The sequence below is a fragment of the Canis lupus genome, chromosome 4 (assembly GCF_048164855.1).
Source record: "Canis lupus baileyi chromosome 4, mCanLup2.hap1, whole genome shotgun sequence".
NCBI classification, from domain to species: domain Eukaryota; kingdom Metazoa; phylum Chordata; class Mammalia; order Carnivora; family Canidae; genus Canis; species Canis lupus.
This window is the reverse complement of record NC_132841.1, coordinates 20,643,742-20,665,001: the sequence shown is the minus strand read 5'-3', so window position 1 is coordinate 20,665,001 and position 21,260 is coordinate 20,643,742. Positions and strand designations below refer to the sequence as shown.

Sequence of the window (21,260 nt, the reverse complement as noted above, 5' to 3'; positions counted from 1 at the left end):
TGGCTGCAGCGACTTATGAAGTCACCTTTTATTTAATCATTACACACACACAAATACAATATAGAATATTTATATAAAACCTGTAAACTTTATTTTTAATGGTTTTCTGTGATAAAACACTGATCTCATTCTCTATTCTTATCAGAGATTTCAAATTAAATACCATCAATTTCAAAGTTACCTTCATTGTCTTTGGATCAAGTTTAGACCAATGGGTAGGAGTGGAAATTTCTTTAGCTTCACCATCATCTTTCTCTTCTTCATCCTGATATACAAAGTTAAGAACATAATTACTATTCTGAAACCTTAATATAAAGTTAATTTATTTTTAAAAGTCTGTTGCTGATCTGTGCAAGGTCACAAATGTTTCAGATTGTCTTCTCCTAAAGTTATTATTTAGGCAAGTCCACGTACATACATTCTACCACTTTTAACTGATCACAAAGACACTCATCAGCCAATCAAAGCCAGATCTGTGAAACACAAAAGGGTGATAAATTACAACACAAAGGATATCAGGGATGCACAAACACTGCCGGTCTCCACTAACCACACAGTGTGTGATCTTGCCCCAATTTTCAAGCCACCCAAAGTTAAGACTGATTTAGTCAGACCTTTCAAATGTACCAAAGACGATGCCACATAGCCTGAAATGTCAAATCTCTCAGACTTGTGGTTGTCCAATTTCAAATATCCATGACTAGAACTGATGACCGTGAAAGAGAAAATTTTTAAAATTTTAGAAAATGGCAAAATGTTTAAAATGGCTTAATACTGAATCTTGCTCAACAACTGGTCCCAGATTCCAGCAACTAGACCTATGATAAAAACAAAATTCTGTGCAATTTAAGCACAACTTATTTTCCTTTGAGGTCTCAGCACTCTTAAAGTTAACAAACTAGACAGATTTTTTTTTTAAAGGAAAAGAAAATACAACTATACTGCTGAAAGCTGGATTACCAGTCGCTGTTACCAGTTATGTTCCTCCATGTGTGTTTGTTATGTAGTGTGTGGTGTGCATTTGTGCCTGTGTTCCTGTGCCTGTGAGAAGCGGAAATAGAAAAAGGGATTAGCGTTCAGTGCCTGTTCTCCATCAGCCTCCTTGCGTTCACCCTGAAGCTTCTCGACCAGCTGCTGCTTGTATCCTCGGGAGAGGGTTTCCCACTCTGAGCGGGTGGGAAGGCAATGCCAAACATCCGGGAAAAATAAAACCACTGTCTCCACATGAGCTGGAACTGTACGCCCCTTGTGGGTCTCCTCAGGGCGATGGTAGCGAATCTCTGCAAAACGGTACCTGTTGCAAGGGAAGAAGCATGTTGGAAAAAAAATTCTAAAATACATTTTAAAGACCCTAGTTCACTTGTAGCACATCAAGTAAAGAAATTTTGCTGCAAGAACTTGAGGTTGGTCTAAAGAAAAAAAAATTATAGAAGCCATAGTTCCTCTTTTGGTACATTTGTACAATATTTTATGGTTAAAAGAATATGTTTCCCAAAGCATTTTAAGTTTGATTATAGAGCTACCCATATTTTAGAGAATACCTGAAGAAGCTGGATAGCTGTTCAGATTTCATGAGCTAAAAAAAGAATATTCTCAATTAAGTCACAAGAAATATACTAAAATACAAAAGACAAATAAGCCTCAAGAGAAAATATGGCTGAACAAAAATAATCAGCAACTACATCATTTTATAACAAAAGAATTATAATGAAATGAAGTTCTCTCTCTTGACGATCTTCTCCAGCTATGCATGAAATGAAAAATATTTTCAACATACATCCAACTTCCGAAGTAAAGCATAACAAAACATTTAAATAATTTTCAGTTTATTTTGATTAGTTCTTAATTCTTTTACCCCCCAAACATTTTTGGCACCAAATAAACTTTTGCTACAAAATGGGGATTTTCCTTTGAGATTACCTGCATGATCAAGGTTGCTAAAATAAGGGGAAAGGGGAGGCTGACAGATAAGAACATCTATATAAACTAAGAAAAAAACGTTTCTAATCAGGAAATGAATTAGTACTTACCATTGTGTGCATACACTTAGATCAATGCCTGTCAGAGCCTTACAACAACGAATAGCAGTCTTAATCAACACAGAGGGATCTTTTTCTGGGTCTGGTCCATCCAACGAAGGAGACCAGTGGCCTCCAATGGCCATGGCTTCATCCTTGCCTTTCATGCCCACTAAAAACTAATTCAAAACAAAAAATCATTTACATATATAACGCAACTTGTCAAATTACAAATAAGATACTTGAAAAGGAAAGGTACAAACCTTTCCAATATCATTTTTACTACCTCTGGTATCTGTGAGTCAAGGAAGAGTTCAGTTCATCGTGTTCCACACTGCATTTCAGCAATGGAATAGGATTTATACATCATAACTCATCCTTCTAAAATATTTCTTCAGATAAAGAATTCTTTAAAGAAACAAGCTATAATTCACACTTTAAGAGAATCCAAAGATACACTAATAAATCCATTACCACTAAGATTTTACTGTGCTACAAATAGAACACCAAAATGACAGCTGAACACTAGTGAAATACAAATAAGATATACCCACGATCTGCAATGAAAAAGAATCTACATTATTAAATTCTGAGTGCCTTAACAGTAGAAAAATTAGTTATTAATTAGTAAGTTAAAATGTATTTTTAATTTTACACACACACACACACAACTAAGCAAAGCAAATATACGCCTGAAGTTAAAATAAACGTTTCACTTTACCTTAACAAGTCTAGCAGGATGTTGAAATCCATCTCGAAGTTCTTGTGGGTCTTCAGCAAGAGCACATGACTTATGATACAAATCTTCCATACTAGGACTAGCCATCAGCATTACCTATTATAGTCAAATAATTCAATCCTGTCAAAAGTCTAAAGTAATGTAAAAAAATGAGAAGCACTACTAATTATCCTTACATATTAGATATCCAAAATTTTTTTATAAAAATGGAAAGTAAAACGCTACAGCAGAAATGGTATTAGATACTTCATATTAATGATAAAAGTTTTGTCAAGAAATGTTTCTTGATCAATGCTCTATAATAGCCAAAAACGATCCAACCATAAGCAATATACTGAATGTTACCCTGAAGACTAACATATATAAGGTATTCACCAACATCACATTTTATCTGAAGGTACCAGAAGTCACAGAACAGTCCAAAAAGCTCAGTAAAATCAACTTCATCTTCATGTTTTGAGTTTCAAAATGTTAAAGCAATAACCATAAATTTTACAGCTTAAGAGGCAAGACACGCTCTATGAGTAACTGCTCAGAAATTTTAGCTGTATTATCACAGAATACAAACCTTTGCACTGTATAAATGGTCAGCATCTGGTGGATCAAGAATGGCCATATTTTTTTCTAAGGACTCTACTTCTCTGTGCATTACATAGAAATTGCAGTAATTTCCCAGCTGAAATGGTCTTGACAAAGGGAAAGCATCCACCCATGTAAACTGAGCATCAAAAAAGTCACTAGGTATATATAAATTCTGATAACGGCGCCTTAGTTCCATCATGTCACAACTAGGACTGAAAAACAGACATAAGTAGTGAATAAATAGCCTTAATATCAAAGATTATACAAACATTCACTCCATTCTGCATCGAAATATATAATCTGACATGGTTAAAAGCCAGCTGAAAATGGTCAGAGTCAATTATTAATGAGCTACAGATTTGCAAAGAGCCATAGGAAACCTTATTTTCACAAATTGTCTAGTTACAGCTTTAAATAAATAACTGGTACCTAAGTGTTACCTTCATTTCTTTCCTCTTTGTGTGTAGCTTAAAATTCATTAGAGACCTGCTGAAATAACTTCAATACCAGCTCCAGAGAAGATAGGAACAAAAAGCAGTTCTACCTCAGTTGAAACTATGCATTTTTTTTAGAAAATTATAATTCATACAGAATGGATAAAAATAAGGGACAAGAATGGTACCAAATGATGAGTATCCTCAATCAGGTTAATACAATGTGGAAAAAAAAAACTTTATAGTAATATCCTAGATCAAATATATTCAAAATTAAGTGCAAAAATCCACATGAAAGCTAAATCCAAATGTATTTTGGATTATCTAGCACCCCTCTACTTCTATCTCTCTGTTAATGAAGAAGATCCAGACCTGATTGTTTATTATGTAAAGAGGGTAAGTTTCATGCCTTTTAAATCTGGCATACTGATTTTTTTTTTTAATAATTTTTATTTATTTATGATAGTCACAGAGAGAGAGAGAGAGAGAGGCAGAGACACAGGCAGAGGGAGAAGCAGGTTCCATGCACCAGGAGCCCGATGTGGGATTCGATCCTGGGTCTCCAGGATCGTGCCCTAGGCCAAAGGCAGGCGCCAAACCGCTGCGCTACCTAGGGATCCCTGATTTTTTTTTAAAGGATGATTTCCTTTTTGCTAAGAAGCAGGGCTTTTAAAGGAAAGGAACTCAAAGGTAAATCAATCTGGTAAAAGAACAAAGGATTTCTATTAAAAGTATAACAAAAAGGGGAAAACAATTTGTAAGATGAAAAGATAAATACATTATCTTTTTTATTACCTTCTTTCTTCAATTGTGTTTTTTTAAAGACAAGGGTATAAAATATGACTTAATATATTTGTAGGGGTATCTTTTTATTTGAAGCCTAAAAATAACAAATGTATAACAATAAACTTGTTAGGTACATTTGTAATAAGGTAAGATTCTGCTGTTAAAAAAAAGAAAATGTGTAAAGTAGGTATTAGAGGTTTGTGTTTTTTAAGTGTTGCAAACAAAGTGTAACAGTTTCTTAGTTTTCCATCACTAGTTGTGTTTTACCAGTATTTCCATCATTAGTTGTGTTTTACCAGTATTAAAACTACAATAAAACAATGTACAAATGAGTCATTTCTTGGCATACAGTCTTTTTTAACCACATTACGATAAAACAATCTTGATTTCCACAACTATCAATGAGAAAAGGTATTGATATTTTAAAATGATTTTTTTTGTAATGGGTTGATTTGATATTCTAGGAATTTATTTTGAAGTGATGAAATGAAACTGAAGGTCTAATTTGGAAGAAGATAGATAACTATTGAATTTATATCCTATCCATGACAATTCTCCCCAAAAGTAGCATTCCATACTGGAACAGTCTAGAGCAAAGATGCTCTCTCTATTCAATATGTTTGGGACTAGAGAAGTGTTTTTGGCTCTAATAAGTTACTCTGATACATGTAGCCTAAATATTTTAAAAATACAAGTAAACAGGAATAACAAGAAAAATATAAATTTGACCACACGACTAAATGACCATTAACTGTAACAATTAAGCAAAGTTACTAAGCAAGATTTTTTTTTGGCACTGAGTAGCTTAAGTAAATTACAGTGTTTTACCCAACTTACAAATGAATACACAGAAATTTAAATTTTTGATAGGTATTTTGAGTATTAATTACACTATTCTTTGTTGAAACACACTAATATTTCCTCAGGAGACTGAAGTGCATATAGTTATTTGTTCCCATGCTAAAGACCTTTAAACACTGCTTTTAATGATTCTTTTTTTTTTTTTAATGATTCATTTTTATTTTACTATTTGTTTTCTCTATTAATTTATCTCTTCACAACTGCCACTCCCAGGGCCTTTAAATAATTCTTCCTTTCCCTTAAGACTAAATTAGTCATTTTATCAATTTGCCATTTTATGAATTACAACTTTCAAGTTATTACCTGGCCATGACATCTCACCACCACCGTTAATTATGGAGTATCTACAACTGCTAAGATTGGATAAAGTGCTCTCTATATATGAATTCAATTTAACCTTAATAATTCACCTAGTTGATAAAATTCCGATTTTACAGGTTAAAGTAAGAAACTCTTAATAACTTGTCCATTACCTCTGACTCCAAAGGCTGAAAAATGTATTTACGCACATGTATTTATGTTCTATGTCTGTGACAGCATATATAGGTCTATGTTGCTATCATGGTACAGTGTCACAACTAACTTTAAATAATTGGTCCATTTCATCATACACAATGGACTACCCATGGATTTAATAAAGTTATCAATAAATCTGGACCTTAAATGACTAACTTTAAGAAACAAATTAAAACAAGTTCATTACAGAGCAGCTGTCTTTTTTAATAGCTGTTATCTTTAATGAATATATGAAAATAATACACCCTTGCAAAAGACTCAATTCCTACTTCAAACTGCATTTCTGCCCTATGTAAACTAAAGATCACGAATGAAAGTTCTAAGAAAAATATCTCCATATATCCTACTAAATTAGACAAAATTACAGAGTTGGAAACTCAATAAAAACAATGAGGGAAAAGAACTTACCAATCTAAGGAAAATTTTGAAAACTGAACTGTGTAACGTGGAACAACACGTCGAACTCTCCGAGGTGATCGTTCTCTCTCTCTTCGAGGAGATCTCTCCCGGGAACGCTTTCTTTGAGGAGATCTTTCTCTGGATCTACGTCTTTCTCTCTCCCTTTCACGACTTAAAACAAAATTTTCTAAAATTACTAATATTGCCAGCATTACTGAAGAGTTATTTGATAAAATAAATATAATAGATAATATAAGCAAGATTCTCTAATATAGTTTAACAACTTCTAAAAATAGTACAATATGTGATACACAAACTCCCCCCATAACCATTTTGAAACATACAATTCGTGGCATTAAGTGCATTCACAATGTGCAACCATCACCACCATCAAAAGTATACTTTAAAAATACCTTCGGTCATCTTTTCTGTTAGGCACCTGATCCCCTCTATCATTCCTTCCTGAAAATCTGGATGGTGGATCTAATCTTCGTGCTGGTTGTGGCTGTGAAACTATACGGACAGGAGGCTGCAATAAACCAGCTTTAAAAGACAGAGAAAAAAATATTTTAGCTCAACTAAAAACATTACCTAGTTGAGTTTTACAACTAGAAAACTAGCTAGTATCTTAAGCTTTGTGGCCAGGTAGCAGACATCACTTGTATATTTGTATTTATTTTTTACAATCATTGAAAAATGCAAAAGCCATTTGGAGCTCAGGCGTCATGTAAACCAGCCATGGACCAAATCAAAGGGCTATAGTTTGAAATCCTTGATCCATAAACAATAAACCAAAGATTGCTGTACAATGAGGTATTCACAGGCTGCCAAACTATCATCCAAAGATTACCTATACATAAAGAATTCCTTATAATGGAGAGATCTCTACTCTGACCTAGTAATCACATTTAGCATCAATTAATGGAAGAAGTTGACATATACCTCCTAGTATCATGCAATAAAATTACAAAACATCACCTATAATGTGTTCTACCCAAAGCCTTTTTTTTTTTTTTTTTTTTTTTTTAAAGAGAGAGTGCACAAGTGAGTTATGGGTAGGGACAGAAGGTGAGGAGAAGAAAATCTTAAGCAGGTTCCTGAAGATACATGCCCCAGAGAAATCCAGGCACATTGCCCCTAAACAAATACGCAAGGACATTTATTGCTGCATCTTCTGAAACCAAAAAACTAGAAACAATCCTAATGTTTACCAGAGAACAGAATTGTAAATAAACTGTACAATATTCATACATATAATATTATCTAATAATGAAAATGAAGAATGAGCCAGATAGAAAAAATAGTATGAAAAACTTTTAGAACATAATGTTGAAAAAATTAAGTCCTACACAACTGTTTATATAAATGGAATCACACTATGTAAAATTCAAAGAGAGACAAATCTAAACTGTATTATGAGGATGCATATTTAGAGAGTAAAGCTATTATAAAACTAAACTAGCAAAACTGTATTTTTTTACCCAAGTATTGATTAGATAGGTGTTTAGTAACTCATTACACTGTAATCTTTTTAATAATTTTGTTTTAAGTATGCAATTATTTTAATATAAGAGAAAATGCCACAAGTTAACATTTTTAAAAGTACTAATTAGGGGTGCCTGGGTGGCTCAGCCAGTTAAACATCTGACGCTTGATCTCAGCTTAGGTCAAGATCTCATAGTCATGACCCCCTCCATAGGGCTACACATTCAGTGGAGTCTGCTTGAGGTTCTTCCTCTCCTCTCCCTTTCCCTCTACCCTTCTCCCTATTCCTGTGCTAAGATAGATAAATTTTAAAACAAAAACTAGAAACAACTAATTAAGAATGCTGCTGTTAAGCCAAGGCTATCCTGTTAATGTTATTTCAATAAAAGTGTCCATAGTTTCAAATAATTTGCAAAGGAAAATGTAAAATACAGTTCATTTATGTCGTGCACTATAATTCCACAAATAATTTAAAGTTCTATTACCAGACAATATATATGTGAAATACCTGAGGTGGCCCAGTCGGTTATGTGAGCAACTCTATTATAGACTTTTGCTCAGGTCATGATCTCAGGATCCTGAAATCAAGCCCCAGCCAAATTGGGCTCACTGCTCAGTGGGATGTCTGTTGAAGATACTCTCTCCCCCTCTCTGCCACTCCCCCCACCCTCAAATTAAAAAATAAATAAATGAATAAAATGTTATATTTATATGACATTTTCTTCCATTACAGGTAAGATACCTAAAAGGACTTGGGATTAACAGTTCTGATTTTTAAGTTCACAAAGAGCATGTCTTTATAGAAGAGCAATAATATAAAAATACTTCCAAATAGCTACAGAAGTAAAAGTGGTATACACAAGATAGTTAAACTTCCTTTCAAGTATTCTGGAAATCCCTGCCCTTTATAATTAAAAGCATATTCTCCTTATTTTTAATAACTACACAGCTGTAAAAGTTATGTGTTAATCTGGAACAGGAAAGACACATTGTAAGTAATACCTTTTTGCTGTGGCTGCTGTAATAAAGGCTGCGGCTGAGTCTGCAATAATGGTGTAATAGAAGCTGCTGAGATCTGGGCCTGCAGCAGGGACTGGGGCTGGGGCTGAGCTTGAACACCAAATGTTGTCTGTGGAGCAATTGGCTGAAGTACAGCAGGAGGAGTCTTCAGTAAGGGTTGAGTTTGGGATTGATTCTTAACAAAAACAAAAACCAACCAAACAAAAATAAAATTAAATAGGAAGAAAACACTTTGAAAATTAGAGGACTGAATCACCACATTTCTATAACACCTAACTCAGTATTTTATATACCTGATTTGGTAGCGTTTGAATTCTTTGTGCATTCCATTTAAAAGGCATATTGGGATTATATGTAGCTTCAACCAATACTCTGTCACCCACTTGAGGGGTTTTCCCTTTGACAGCACTGGAAAAAAAGTTAAGTTAAATATACATATAATTAAGAGATTACTCAAAAAAAAAAAAAAACCCACTTATATTTGTATTTTATCTAATGTAAACTATCTGAAAAGGAAATCTAAAAAGCCCCTTTAAAAAGTAGATATACCTCCTAGACTTCTTTAAAACTCACGTTTCACCCTCTCTAAAAAGTACAGGGTTTGAAGTGGAAGAAATAACTTTGCACCCCATATTCTACCAATATTGTGTCCGTCCTTCTTCAGTACTTTCTAACTTTAATAATCCAAGTGTAAGATTGATTTCCTTTGGGCTGTGGAGTGATAGGAGAAATGAAGATGGAAAACAGGAGACCCATTTTTAGAAAAATCTCATAATAATTAAATTTCCCAAAATGAAGTACTTCTAAGGCAGTTCATTAGGAATATAGTTGAAACATCCAAGGAAAATCTTTTTATGCAACCACCATTACAGTAACAAAATACTATTCTGAATGTTTGTCATTAATCATTCAATCCTACTCATTATTTTTTCAAATAAAAATGCTTTTTTAGTATATAGTGTCGTTAGATATGTCAAACAGAAGATTAAATTTTAAAAGGCACAGAACTATTTCAATCTCTAATCTGTCTGCCCATAAAGAGTTGGAAAAATTAACTCACTCCTATGAAACATGTATAAAGAATTCACCATAATTACTTTATTCAGTAACCAGAAGATATCTTCACTCATATTCTCCATCAAAAAAGGTTAGATAGAAATTAATACTAGATGATTAAAACAAAAAATTATACCAAAAACACAATCCTATGCCACAATTAGGCCTCATCAATACATTTCATGCTAAATACAGGCAGCATTTGCCAACACCTAATTAAGTTACCTAAGCTGAAAGAACACATCTTCATCCACAAATCCAAACGTATCATGTAGTTTTGTAACTACGCCTGTAAAAACACGCTGTTTCTGAGGTTGGGTTTGTTGCTGACTGGATCTTGGTGTGGGATATGATACAGTTATCTGTGCTGCAGGCTGAGGAGTAGACAGGCTAAGGCTTGTAGGCAGTGCAACCGCTGGCTACAAAACAAAATCAAGATCAACTTAAGCTAGTGATTTGATAGACTCTAGAAATTAAAAAATGACTGCTCTAACTCAAAATGCTAAAAATAACTTTTTTTAAAAGATTTTATTTATTTATTCATGATAGTCACAGAGAGAGAGAGAGAGAGAGAGGGGCAGAGACACAGGCAGAGGGAGAAGCAGGCTCCATGCAGTGAGCCCGACGTGGGACTCGATCCTGGGTCTCCAGGATCGCGCCCTGGGCCAAAGGCAAGCTCTAAACCAGGGATCCCCAAAATACTAAAAATAACTTATTTGAAGTTAGGAAACACACACGTACACCTTGAAGATGAAAATCAAGTCTCAAAAAAGCTTTTCTTTCCTTTAAATCTACCTCAACATTAAGTTCCTTCAAATGTTTTCACATATTATTCTAGGAAAAGAATATATACCATAGTGAAATGAGTTTTAAAAATACTGCAGGGAGCATCTGAGTGCCTTCATCGGTTGAGTGTCCAACTCTTCGGATAAGGTCATGATCTCAGAGTCATGAGATCAAGCCCCAATTTGGCTCTGTGCTCAACAAGGAGTTTATTTGGGATTCTTTATTCCCTCTCCCTTTGCCCTTCCGCACTTAAGCACAAATACACATCCTCTCTCTAAAATAAATAATGCAGGGGCACCTGGGTGGTTCAGTGGTTGAACATTTGCCTTTGACTCAGGTCATGATCCCAAATCCTGGGACTAATTCTCATATCAAGGTGCCTGCAGGGAGCCTGCTTCTTTCTCTGCTAATGTCCCTGCCCCTCTCTCTGTGTCTCTCATGACTGAATGAATAAATAAAATCTTTAAAAAACTTAAAAATAAAATAAAAGTGCATATTGGGTGGCCTGGGTGGCTCAGGCAGTTAAGCATCCGAACTTCATTTCTCAGGGTTGTGAGATCGAGACCGTCATCAGACTCATGTGCTGCGCATGGAGTCTGCTTACGATTCTCTCTCCTTGGGCAGCCTGGTGGCACAGCAGTTTAGCACCACCTGCAGCCTGGGGTGTGATCCTGGGGACCCGGGATCGAGTCCCACGCCGGGCTCCCTAAATGGAGCCTGCTTCTCCCTCTGCCTGTGTCTCTGCCTCTCTCTCTCTCATGAATAAATAAATAAAATATTAAAAACAAGAACAAAAACAAAAAACTATTCTCTCTCCTTCCTCCTGTGCTGCCCCCCCAAAATACTGCATATATTAGAGGTGCCTGGCTGGCTCACTCTTGGTCTTGGGGTTGTGGGTTTGAGCCCAAGATGGGAGTAGAGATTACTTAGAAAAAAGGAAAAGCAAGTGAATTTTAATTTTAGTCCCCTCTTAGAAATTCAAAACAATAGTGGCATAATACTCAGGAAAGTTCTGTATATGTGAAGTAAGTCAGAGAAAGACAAATATGTATGATCTCACTTACATGTGAAATCTAAAAGACAAAAAATTCACAGAAACAGAAAACAGATTTGGTGACTGCCAGAGGCATGGAGGGAGAAAAAAATGGGTGAAGTTTGTCAAAAAGCACAAATTTCTAGATAAGTAAGTTCTATGGATGTTATATACAGCATGATGACTATAATAATACTGTATTGTGGTTTTTTTTTTTTTTTTAGATTTTATGTATTCATGAGAGACACACAGAGAGAGGCAGAGTCATAGGCAGAGAGAGAGAAGCAGGCTCCATGCAGGGAGCCCAATATGGGACTCAAACCCAGGACTCCAGGATCATGCCCTAGGCCAGAGGCAGGCGCTCAACCACACTGAATCACCCAGGCATCTCTGTGTTGTATATTTGAAAGCACTGACAAAGTAGCTCTTAAAAGTTCTCATCAGGAAAAAAATCTATAACTATGCAAGATGACTCATGTTAACTAAACTTATTATGGTAATTCATTTCACATCATATATATATAAATCGAATTATGTTGTACATCTTATATTAATATAGTCTTATGTATCAATTACTTTCTATAAAACTAAACAAATGAGAAAAATGTTACTTTCATTTATTTTCTGGCACAAACATAGCATATTACTGATGAAAACTTCTATACGTAAATAGTAATAAAACCATTAAAAAATAATCATCTGACTCTTCAAGACAAAACATGATGTTTTATGCTTGCCCAATAAATCAAGTCTCTTAATTTCTACAATTAAAAAAAAAAAAAAAAAGCCAAATCCTAAATATAGTGAAAGGACTCAACATTTCTCAAACTAGGACCACACAATTATTTACTCATAAAATTTCTTTAACATCCTGACAATAATGACTTATGAGCACATACTAGGAAATGTTATTCTAAGAAAAGACTAATTTTTTTTTTGAAAAGACTAATTTTTATAGTTTTACTTAGTTTGGAAATCCTACTATTGGGAGATTAAGATTACAAGATCAGTGTCAGCTGATTTTGATTCCTTAACAAAACCAAAGTGAAGCTGACCTCTCAAGTGAAATTTTACAAAAATTAACACATTAAAGACTAAAATGGTATGAAAGGCTATAGACTACAAAACTTGTGTTCCTCAGCTACCTAAATTCTCTACCCATGGGACAATCACCAGTTATTATTACAGGTTCTGCTTCCTTTTTTATCATTTTCATAATATTTCAATTTAAGTCAGTAAACCATGGCTCTTTGGTCAAATCCAGCCCATAGCTTACAATTTTGTGATTTTTGTATAGTGTGAAATTAGTGATGGTTTTTCAAACTCTATTTATTTATTTTTAAAGATTATATTAGTTTATTTGAGAGAGTACAAGCAGGAGACTGGCAGGGGAAGAGGGATAAGCAGACTCCTTTCTGAGCAGGGAGCGTGACACGGGGCTCAATCCCAGGACCCTGAGATCATGACGTAAGTGGATAGTAAGACTCATACCTGACTGAAGTCATCTAAGTGACCTGTTTTATACTTTAAAATAATTGTTATAAATAATAAAACTTGCAACAGAGACTCTAAGTAGTCCACAACCTAAAGGAGCACTACACAGGGGCACCTGGGTGGCTGAATCGGTTAAGCCTGATTTGATTTTGTCTCAGGTCATGGTCTCAGGGTCAGGGATCGAGCCCCATATCAGGCTCTACACTTAGTGGAAGAATCTGTTTGTCCCTTTCTCTCTACTCTTCCCCCCCACATGCTCTCTCTCAAATAAATATATTTTTTTAAAAGTTCAAAAACATTTTAATGCTGCTAATGCTGGAAAAACTAAGCTAATAATGTAATACAATAGCTTCACCAACTAAGGTCAAGCTTAAAAGATATAACACCTAAAAAAAACTTTCCTAAAAATATCACCAATAATGAAAGTATAAATGCCAAAATCAGAATTAAGTTTAAAATAAGACCTCAAAAAAAAAAAAAAAAAAAATAAAATAAAATAAAATAAAATAAGACCTCATATGTATTCAAACTAGATCACAACTGGATCTGCAATCAAAAACATTAAATACAAAAAAACAACATGCATTCCATCTTTAATTCCATGTATTGTTAAACTAATATGTGAACCAAACCAATATTCATCTTCAAACCCTGAAAGAAATACTTAACAGGAATAAAATTTTTTGGTCTATTCTTCATTCAGATATCCAAAAGGAATAATGTAATGCCAAACTAACCTGTGTTAAAAGAGTCTGCTGAGGTTGCTGTAACTGAAAATAGAATAAACAAACAAAAACAGGGAAGAAAAAGAAAAAGGTCAATCAAAATTGTTTCATAGATGCTCTCATTTAAAAAAATTCCTATTAAATGGGTACTTCATTTCTAATTAAGAAATATGGTGGAGGATTCCTGGATGCCTCAGGCAGTTAAGCATCTGCCTTTGGGTCATGTCATGATCCCGGGGTCCTGCAACCCAGCCCCGAGTCAGGTTCCCTGCTCAATGGGGAGTCTTCCTCTCCTTCTCCCTCTACCCCACACCCCCGCTGATCCTTTCTAACAACAACAACAAAAAATCTTAAACAAAAAAAAATATATATATCTATGGTAAAAGTAACAGAAGTGGGGTGCCTGGATGGCCCAGTGGTTGAGCGTCTGCCTTTGGTACAGGTCGTGATCCTAGGATTGAGTCCCACATCAGGCTCCCCATAGGGAGTCTGCTTCTCCTTCTACCTATGTTTCTGCCTCTCTGTGTCTCTCATGAATAAATAAACTTTTAAAAGAAATGATTAAAAAAAAAAGTAACAGAAATAATTATAGCCATATCCTAGAAGTATTTCTGATTGCAGACCTGATATATAACTAACTTGTTCAATGGGGCACCTGGCTGGCTCAAGTCAGTAGAGCATGTGACTACTATTCTCTGTGCTGTGAGTTTGGGCATAGAGATTATTAAATATAAAATATTTTTTAAAAACCAAAAAAAACCAAACTCATCCAATAAAAAAATTGATGTTTTATCTTATTTCATAGGGATAACACACACACACACACACACACACACACACACACACACACACACAATCAACCAAGTCCCTAGATGGGAAAATTTCCAGTACTGACATATTAGTCACCATGCTGCAAATGATTATCATCAGTATGCTATTTGCATCAAAAATATCATTGGGGAGGGGCTCCTGGGTAGCTCAGTCTGTTGAAGTGTTTGCCTTCTGCTCAGGTCATGATCCCAGGTTCTGGGATCGAGCTGCGCATCAGGCTCCCTGCTCAGTTGGGAGTCGGCTTCACCCTCTCCTGGCCTATTCACTCAGTTATATGCTCTCTTACTCACTCTCACTCATGCTCTCTCAAATAAGTAAATAAAATCTTTTTTTTTTTTTTTTTTTTTTTTACAGATTTTATTTATTTATTCATGAGAGGCACACAGACAGAGGCAGAGACATAGGCAGAGGGAGAAGTGAGCTCCTTGCAGGGAGCTCAATGTGGGTCTCGATCCCAGAACTTTGGGATCACGCCCTGAGCTGAAGGCAGACACCCAACTGCTGAGCCATCCAGGCATCCCAATAAATAAAATCTTAAAAAAAAAAAAAAAAAAATCATTGGCTCTATAAATGATATATCCAATTATGTGGTTAGCACCAAAATATATAAAGAACACACAAAATCTTATATCAAAAAACAAACCAATTAAAAAATGGGCCGGGGGCAGCCTGGGTGGCTCAGCAGTTTAGTGCCACCTTTGGCCCAGGGTGTTAACTTAGAGTACTGGGATAGAGTTCCGCATTGGGCTCCCTGCATGGAGCCTGCTTCTACCTCTGCTTGTGTCTCTGCTTCTTTTTCTCTCTGCCTCTCATGAATAAATAAATATTTTTTAAAAATTAAAAATTAAAAACTTAAAAACGGGCCAGGGGGCGGGGACCTGGGTGGCTCAGTGGTTGAGCGGCTGTCTTTGGCTCAGGTCATGATCCCAGGATTCTGGGATCGAGCTCCACATCAGGCTCCGTGCTTCTCTCTCCCTGTGCCTCTTCACTCACTTATGTACTCTCTCTCAAATAAATACAAAAATAATAAAAATAAAAATAAAAGTAAAAAAAATCATTGGCTCTATAAATGATACTCAATAAAAGGTTAAAACCCAAATTATAAAGAAAATATATAAAATCTTACATCAAAAGCCTCTCTCTGTGTATCTCTCATGAATAAATAAAAATCTTAAAAAACAAAAACAAAAAAAAAGGCCAGAGGAACTGAATAGACACTGTTCCTAAAAAGACATACAGATGGGAAAAGAGAAACATGAAAAGATGCTCAACATCATGCATCACCAACAAAATGCAAATCAAAACCACAATGAAGCATCATCTCACACCTGTCAGAATAGCTAAAATCAAAAACACAAGTAACAAGTGTTGGTACGAATGTGGAGAAAAAGGAAACTTCATGTACTTTTGGTGGAATGTAAATTGGTACAGCCACTGTGGAAAATAGTATGGAGGTTCCTCATAGAATCAAAAATAGAAATACCATATAACCCAATTAATACCACCACCATTGGAATATATGGACCCCTATGTTTACTGCAGCATTATTTACAATAGCCAAAACATGGAAGCAACCTAACTGTCCATCAGTAGACAAGTAGATAAGGAAAACCTAGTGCATACACACACACATACACACACACACTCTGGGAGATTACAATATTACACAGCTATAAAAAGGATCAGATTGTGCTATTTGAGACAATAGAGATGGACCTAGAAGGTATTATGCTAAGTGAAATAAGACTGAGAAAGACAAATGCCATATGATTCCACTCATAAGTAGAATCTTAAGAGAAACAAAATGGATGCCTAGGTGGCTCGGTTGGTTGAGCATTGGCCTTTGGCTCACATCAGATCTTGGGGTCCTAGGATCCAGCCGAGTCAGACTCCCCACTCAGCAGGGAATCTGCATAATCCTCTTTCTCTGAATCCCCAATAAATAAATAAATAAAATCTTAAACACACACACACACACACACACACACACACACACACACACACACACACACACAGTAAAAAATAAAGATTCACAGAGCACCTGGCTGGGTCAGTCAGTAGAAAAGTTTTCAATTAGCAATAAGCGCACCTTGGAAAAACCTCATTGGCTACGATACTGCCACTGTGCAAAGCTGGGTCAGTCAGTAGAGCATGTGACTCTTGTCAGTGTTGGGAGTTTAAGCCCCACACTGGACGGAGAACTTACATTTAAAAAACTTAAAATAAAAATAGGGTGCTTGAGGTGACTCAGTCAAGAGTCGATTCTTGATTTTGGCTCAGGTTATGATCTCAGGGTCCTGAGAATGAGCCCCGCCTCGGGGCCTCAGGCTCCAAGCCAGATGTGAAGCCTGCTTAAGAGTCTCTCTCTCTCCCTCTCCCCACCCCTGCACACTGTCTTTCTAAAAAATAAAATAAAATAAAGGCTCAAAGCCAATGACCTAACTAGAGTTAAAGCTTCAAATGGGAAAAAGGATCTTATAATTTTCACAGGTGATCTAGTACAGCATAGTAGAGCTATATGTTCCAGACAGAACTGGGCTGTATTCACTGTATTCAGTAATACAGAAATTCTTTCTAGGTTATCCTCTGCATGCTTTCTTAGAAACATGTAACGGGGCACCTAGGCAGCTCAGTATGTTAAGAGTCTGCTTTTGGGGGATCCCTGGGTGGCTCAGCGGTTTGGCGCCTGCCTTTGGACCAGGGTGTGATCCTGGAGTCCCGGGATCAAGACCCACATCAGGCTCCATGCATGGAGCCTGCTTCTCCCTCTGCCTGTGTCTCTGCCTCTCTCTCTCTCTCTCTCTGTCTGTGTCTCTCATGAATAAATAAATAAAATATTAAAAAAAAAAAAAGTCTGCTTTTGGCTCCGGTTGTGATACCGGGGGCCTAGAATCGAGCCTCACATGTGGCTCCCTGCTCAGCGGGGAATCAGGAGGGAAGTCTGCTTCTCCTTCTCTCTGTTCCTCCTCTCCGCTTATGCTTGAGCAAGTGCACATCTGCTTCTCCTTCTCTCTGTTCCTCCTCTCTGCTTATGCTTGAGCAAGTGCACATCTCTCTTACTCTCTCTCAAATAAATGAATGAATCTTTAAAAACAGAAACAAACAAACATGTGACAAAGACTGACTGCTACTTGATGATTTGGGGTTTTAGGACCTCTCTTCTACCTTCCTTTTACTTGGAGACCTTCCTTTTTGCCTACCTCATTTAGCCCACCTCCAAATAATTCAAATCATACATTACTATACCTGACAGGAGATGAAATCTATATATATTGAATCTGGGACAAATGATTTTCTTTAAATCACTTTTTAAATATAGAATATATAAACTAACCTGTTGTTGCACACTATACAAGGCCTGCTGAGGTTGTGAATATTGCTGGAAAAAAAAGATTTTTCAAAGAAAAGTATGGATGTCAGTTTTATTCATTTTCAAGAAGTGATATATATACATACAAAAACATAAAAGTCACACTTAACAAAGAACTTTTCTGGAACTAAACTTCACCAAAAATAAGCAAAAGAGTGATTTCTTACACTCTGGGATTCATGAAGAACTGAATTTTGTTCAAATAATTTAAGGTGTAAGAACTGCCTGTTTTAAGAATTTAAGAATTTTGACCATGCAATTGCACTGTTCTATATGTCTTAGGCATATATAGTTCCTATTACCTATAAAACAATAAGCATAATAAAAATACAAAATTATTGTGGCACCTGGATGGTACAGTCAGTTAAGCGTCTGACTCTTGGTTTCAGCTAAGGTCATGATCTCGGGGTCCTGGAATCCAGCCCCACCTCAGGCATTGTGCTCAGCACGCAGTATACTTCAGGTTGATTCTCCCTCCCTCTGCCTCTCATTCTGCTCATGCGAAAGCACGTGCACTCTCCCTCCCTCTAATAAAGAAATCTTAAAAAGAAACCCTAAAATTATTAATTCTTAAAAATTATTATCTAGCTACTCAGATAGGACAGTTTAATATACACATCTTGAAACACAATAAAGACTCACCTGTTGCAATGCAGCTGCAGCAGCTGCAGCCTGTTGCTGCAAGGCTGCAGTCTGAGTTAACTGATAGTTTGCTGGAGTTTGTGTGGTCAGGCCTGCTGCTGCTAATGCGGTTTGCTGTGTATAAATGGTAGGAGATGCTCCAAGGAGTGATGGCTGTTGGACACCCAATGCAGCTAAAATGAGATTAAAGAGAAAAAAAGCATTATTTGGATCCAGTCTAGGAATTTTCCATAAGTGCTTAGCTATAAATTATGTCCTGCCATTGTTTAGTAAAAACCTAAAGCAAAATTCCAGTAATGCTTATTAAATTTAACTGATTCATGTACCTCCCTAGATCCCAGTGGCTTTATTTTTTAAAGATTTTATTTATTTATTCATGAGAGACACAGAGAGAGGGAGAGGCAGAGAGACATAGGCAAAGGAAGAAGCAGGCTCCATGCAGGGAGCCTGATTCAGGACTCGATCCCAGGTCTGAGCCAAATGCAAATGCTCAACCGTTAAGCCACCCAGGTATCCCGATCCCAGTGGCTTTATACTAAATGTCATAACAGATACAGAAAAACACTATTTTATAAAATTAAACTACATAATGACCATAACCAACCTTACCTAGACCAAGAGCCTAAATTGCTCTCAAGAAGTATTTTTAGCAGGATCCCTGGGTGGCTCAGCGGTTTAGCGCCCGCCTGTGGCCCAGGGCACAATTCTGGAGTCCCGGGATCAAGCCCCACATCAGGCTCCCTGCATGGAGCCTGCTTCTCCCTCTGCCTGTGTCTCTGCCTCTCTCTGTGTGTCTCTCATGAATGAATAAATAAAATCTTAAAAAAAAAAAAGTATTTTTAGGAAAAAGCAGAAAATAAATGGTCTTATTTTAATAATCTGGGATCCCTGGGTAGAGCAGCGGTTTGGCGCCTGCCTTTGGCCCAGGGCGCAATCCTGGAGACCAGGGATCAGGTCCCACGTTGGGCTCCCAGTGCATGGAGCCTGCTTCTCCCTCTGCCTGTGTCTCTGCCTCTCTCTCTCTCTCTGTGACTATCATGAATCAATAAAAATTAAAAAAAAAAAAAATCTAGAATTTACTGTTTTATCTTCAAGTAGATGAGAATCCTATATTGAAGACAGTGTTGCTGAAAGTGATCTACCCTAAAATCTTCCATTGGACGGAATTTTCATATACTTCTACTCTGCATTAAAAATTTCAAAACTGAGATGCCTCGGTGGCTGAGCCACACCTGGGTGGCTCAGCAGTTGAGCATCTGCCTTCAGTTTAGGGCATGATCCTGGGTACAGGGATCGAGTTCCGCACTGAACTCCCTAGGAGGAGCCTGCTTCTCCTTCTGCCTGTGTTTCTGCCTCTCTCTCTCTCTCTGTGTCTCTCATGAATAAATAAACAAATAATCTTACAATAAAAAAAAAATTTCAGGGCAGCCCAGGTGGCTCAGCGGGTTAGTGCCGCCTCTGGCCCAGGGCCTGATCCTGGAGACCTGGGATCAAGTCCCATGTCAGGCTCCCTTCATGGAGCCTGCTTCTCTCTCTGCCTGTGTTTCTGCCTCTCTGTGTCTCTCATGAATAAATAAATAAAATCTTGAAAAATATATATAGGGACGCCTGGGTGGCTTAGCAGTTGAGTGTCTGCCTTCCGCCCAGGGCGTGATCCTGGAGACCCGGGATCAAGTCCCACATCGGGCTTCCTGCATGGAGCCTGCTTCTTTCTCCCTCTGCCTGTGTCTCTGCCTCTCTCTGTGTGTTTCTCACAAATAAATAAATAAAATCTTAAAAAAAAAAAAAAAAAGAAAAAATATAAATATGAATAAAAATTTTTAAAACTTTAGGGGTAGCCTGGGTGACTCACTTGGTTAAGTGTCTGCCTTCGGCTCAGGTCAGGATCTCAGGGTCCTAGGATAGAGCCCCACATCAGGCTTTCTGCTCAGTGGGGAGTCTGCTTCTCACTCCCTTGGAGCACTTTTCCTCTCTCTCTCTCTTTCTCCCCCTCTCAAATAAATAAAATCTTAATAAAAAAAAAAATGGGGGGGACTCCTGGGTGGCTCAGCGGTTGAGCATCTGCCTTTGGATTAGGACATGATCCTAGGTCCAGGGATTGAGTCCCGCATCAGGCTTCCTGCATGGAGCCTACTTCTCCCTCTGTGTCTCTGCCTCTCTCTCAGTATCTCATGAATAAATAAATAAGATCTTTAAAAAAAAAAATTTTTTTTAAACTTGGAAACAGACCAAATTTCAAAAAGTTTTGAATTTTAATGTACTACTATATGGGGCAATGAGACAAAATTAACCAGTGACTTTAAATTATAATTTCATTAAGCCAAATTGGGAAAGGATTCAGAATGACAGATTTAGGTATTTAATGCTTAATGTATGCTTAAACAGAATTGAAAAGCTTAAGAGAACATGAGAAAGATTTTGCTTGATGTTTTTATACAATTCGACCAAATGCAAAAAAGCAATCAACTAAAAACTGTGTGTAG

At 36.6% G+C, this 21,260-nt stretch overlaps 1 protein-coding gene, 1 long non-coding RNA gene, 1 other non-coding gene and 1 pseudogene across 11 annotated transcripts in view; 1 reads left to right on the top strand and 3 right to left on the bottom strand.

Annotated features, from left to right (window-relative positions):
• Positions 1–21,260, top strand: part of LOC140631935 (uncharacterized) — a 105,300-nt gene that overhangs the window by 36,270 nt on the left and 47,770 nt on the right. The window lies entirely within an intron of this gene.
• The window catches only part of CCAR1 (cell division cycle and apoptosis regulator 1), a 61,606-nt gene that overhangs the window by 23,395 nt on the left and 16,951 nt on the right, over positions 1–21,260 (bottom strand). For 6 of the 8 annotated variants that reach the window (XM_072823365.1, XM_072823368.1, XM_072823362.1 and 3 more), the window contains exons 3-15: positions 18,778–18,950; positions 18,100–18,144; positions 13,947–13,979; positions 10,122–10,315; positions 9,134–9,248; positions 8,823–9,015; positions 6,749–6,878; positions 6,345–6,506; positions 3,326–3,551; positions 2,740–2,853; positions 2,031–2,197; positions 1,084–1,294; positions 182–265 (exon numbers count right to left, since the gene is read on the bottom strand). In XM_072823365.1, the coding sequence (XP_072679466.1) occupies positions 182–265; positions 1,084–1,294; positions 2,031–2,197; positions 2,740–2,853; positions 3,326–3,551; positions 6,345–6,506; positions 6,749–6,878; positions 8,823–9,015; positions 9,134–9,248; positions 10,122–10,315; positions 13,947–13,979; positions 18,100–18,144; positions 18,778–18,950 (1,847 nt within the window). The remainder of the gene's footprint in view (positions 1–181; positions 266–1,083; positions 1,295–2,030; positions 2,198–2,739; positions 2,854–3,325; positions 3,552–6,344; positions 6,507–6,748; positions 6,879–8,822; positions 9,016–9,133; positions 9,249–10,121; positions 10,316–13,946; positions 13,980–18,099; positions 18,145–18,777; positions 18,951–21,260) is intronic. The other 2 variants (XM_072823370.1, XM_072823369.1) reach the window with 1 other exon arrangement.
• Positions 2,329–2,393, bottom strand: LOC140632810 (small nucleolar RNA SNORD98). The gene has a single exon (XR_012030496.1). It is a non-coding gene; the product is annotated as a small nucleolar RNA SNORD98 (small nucleolar RNA).
• On the bottom strand, positions 16,774–16,899 carry LOC140632828 (U4 spliceosomal RNA; annotated as a pseudogene).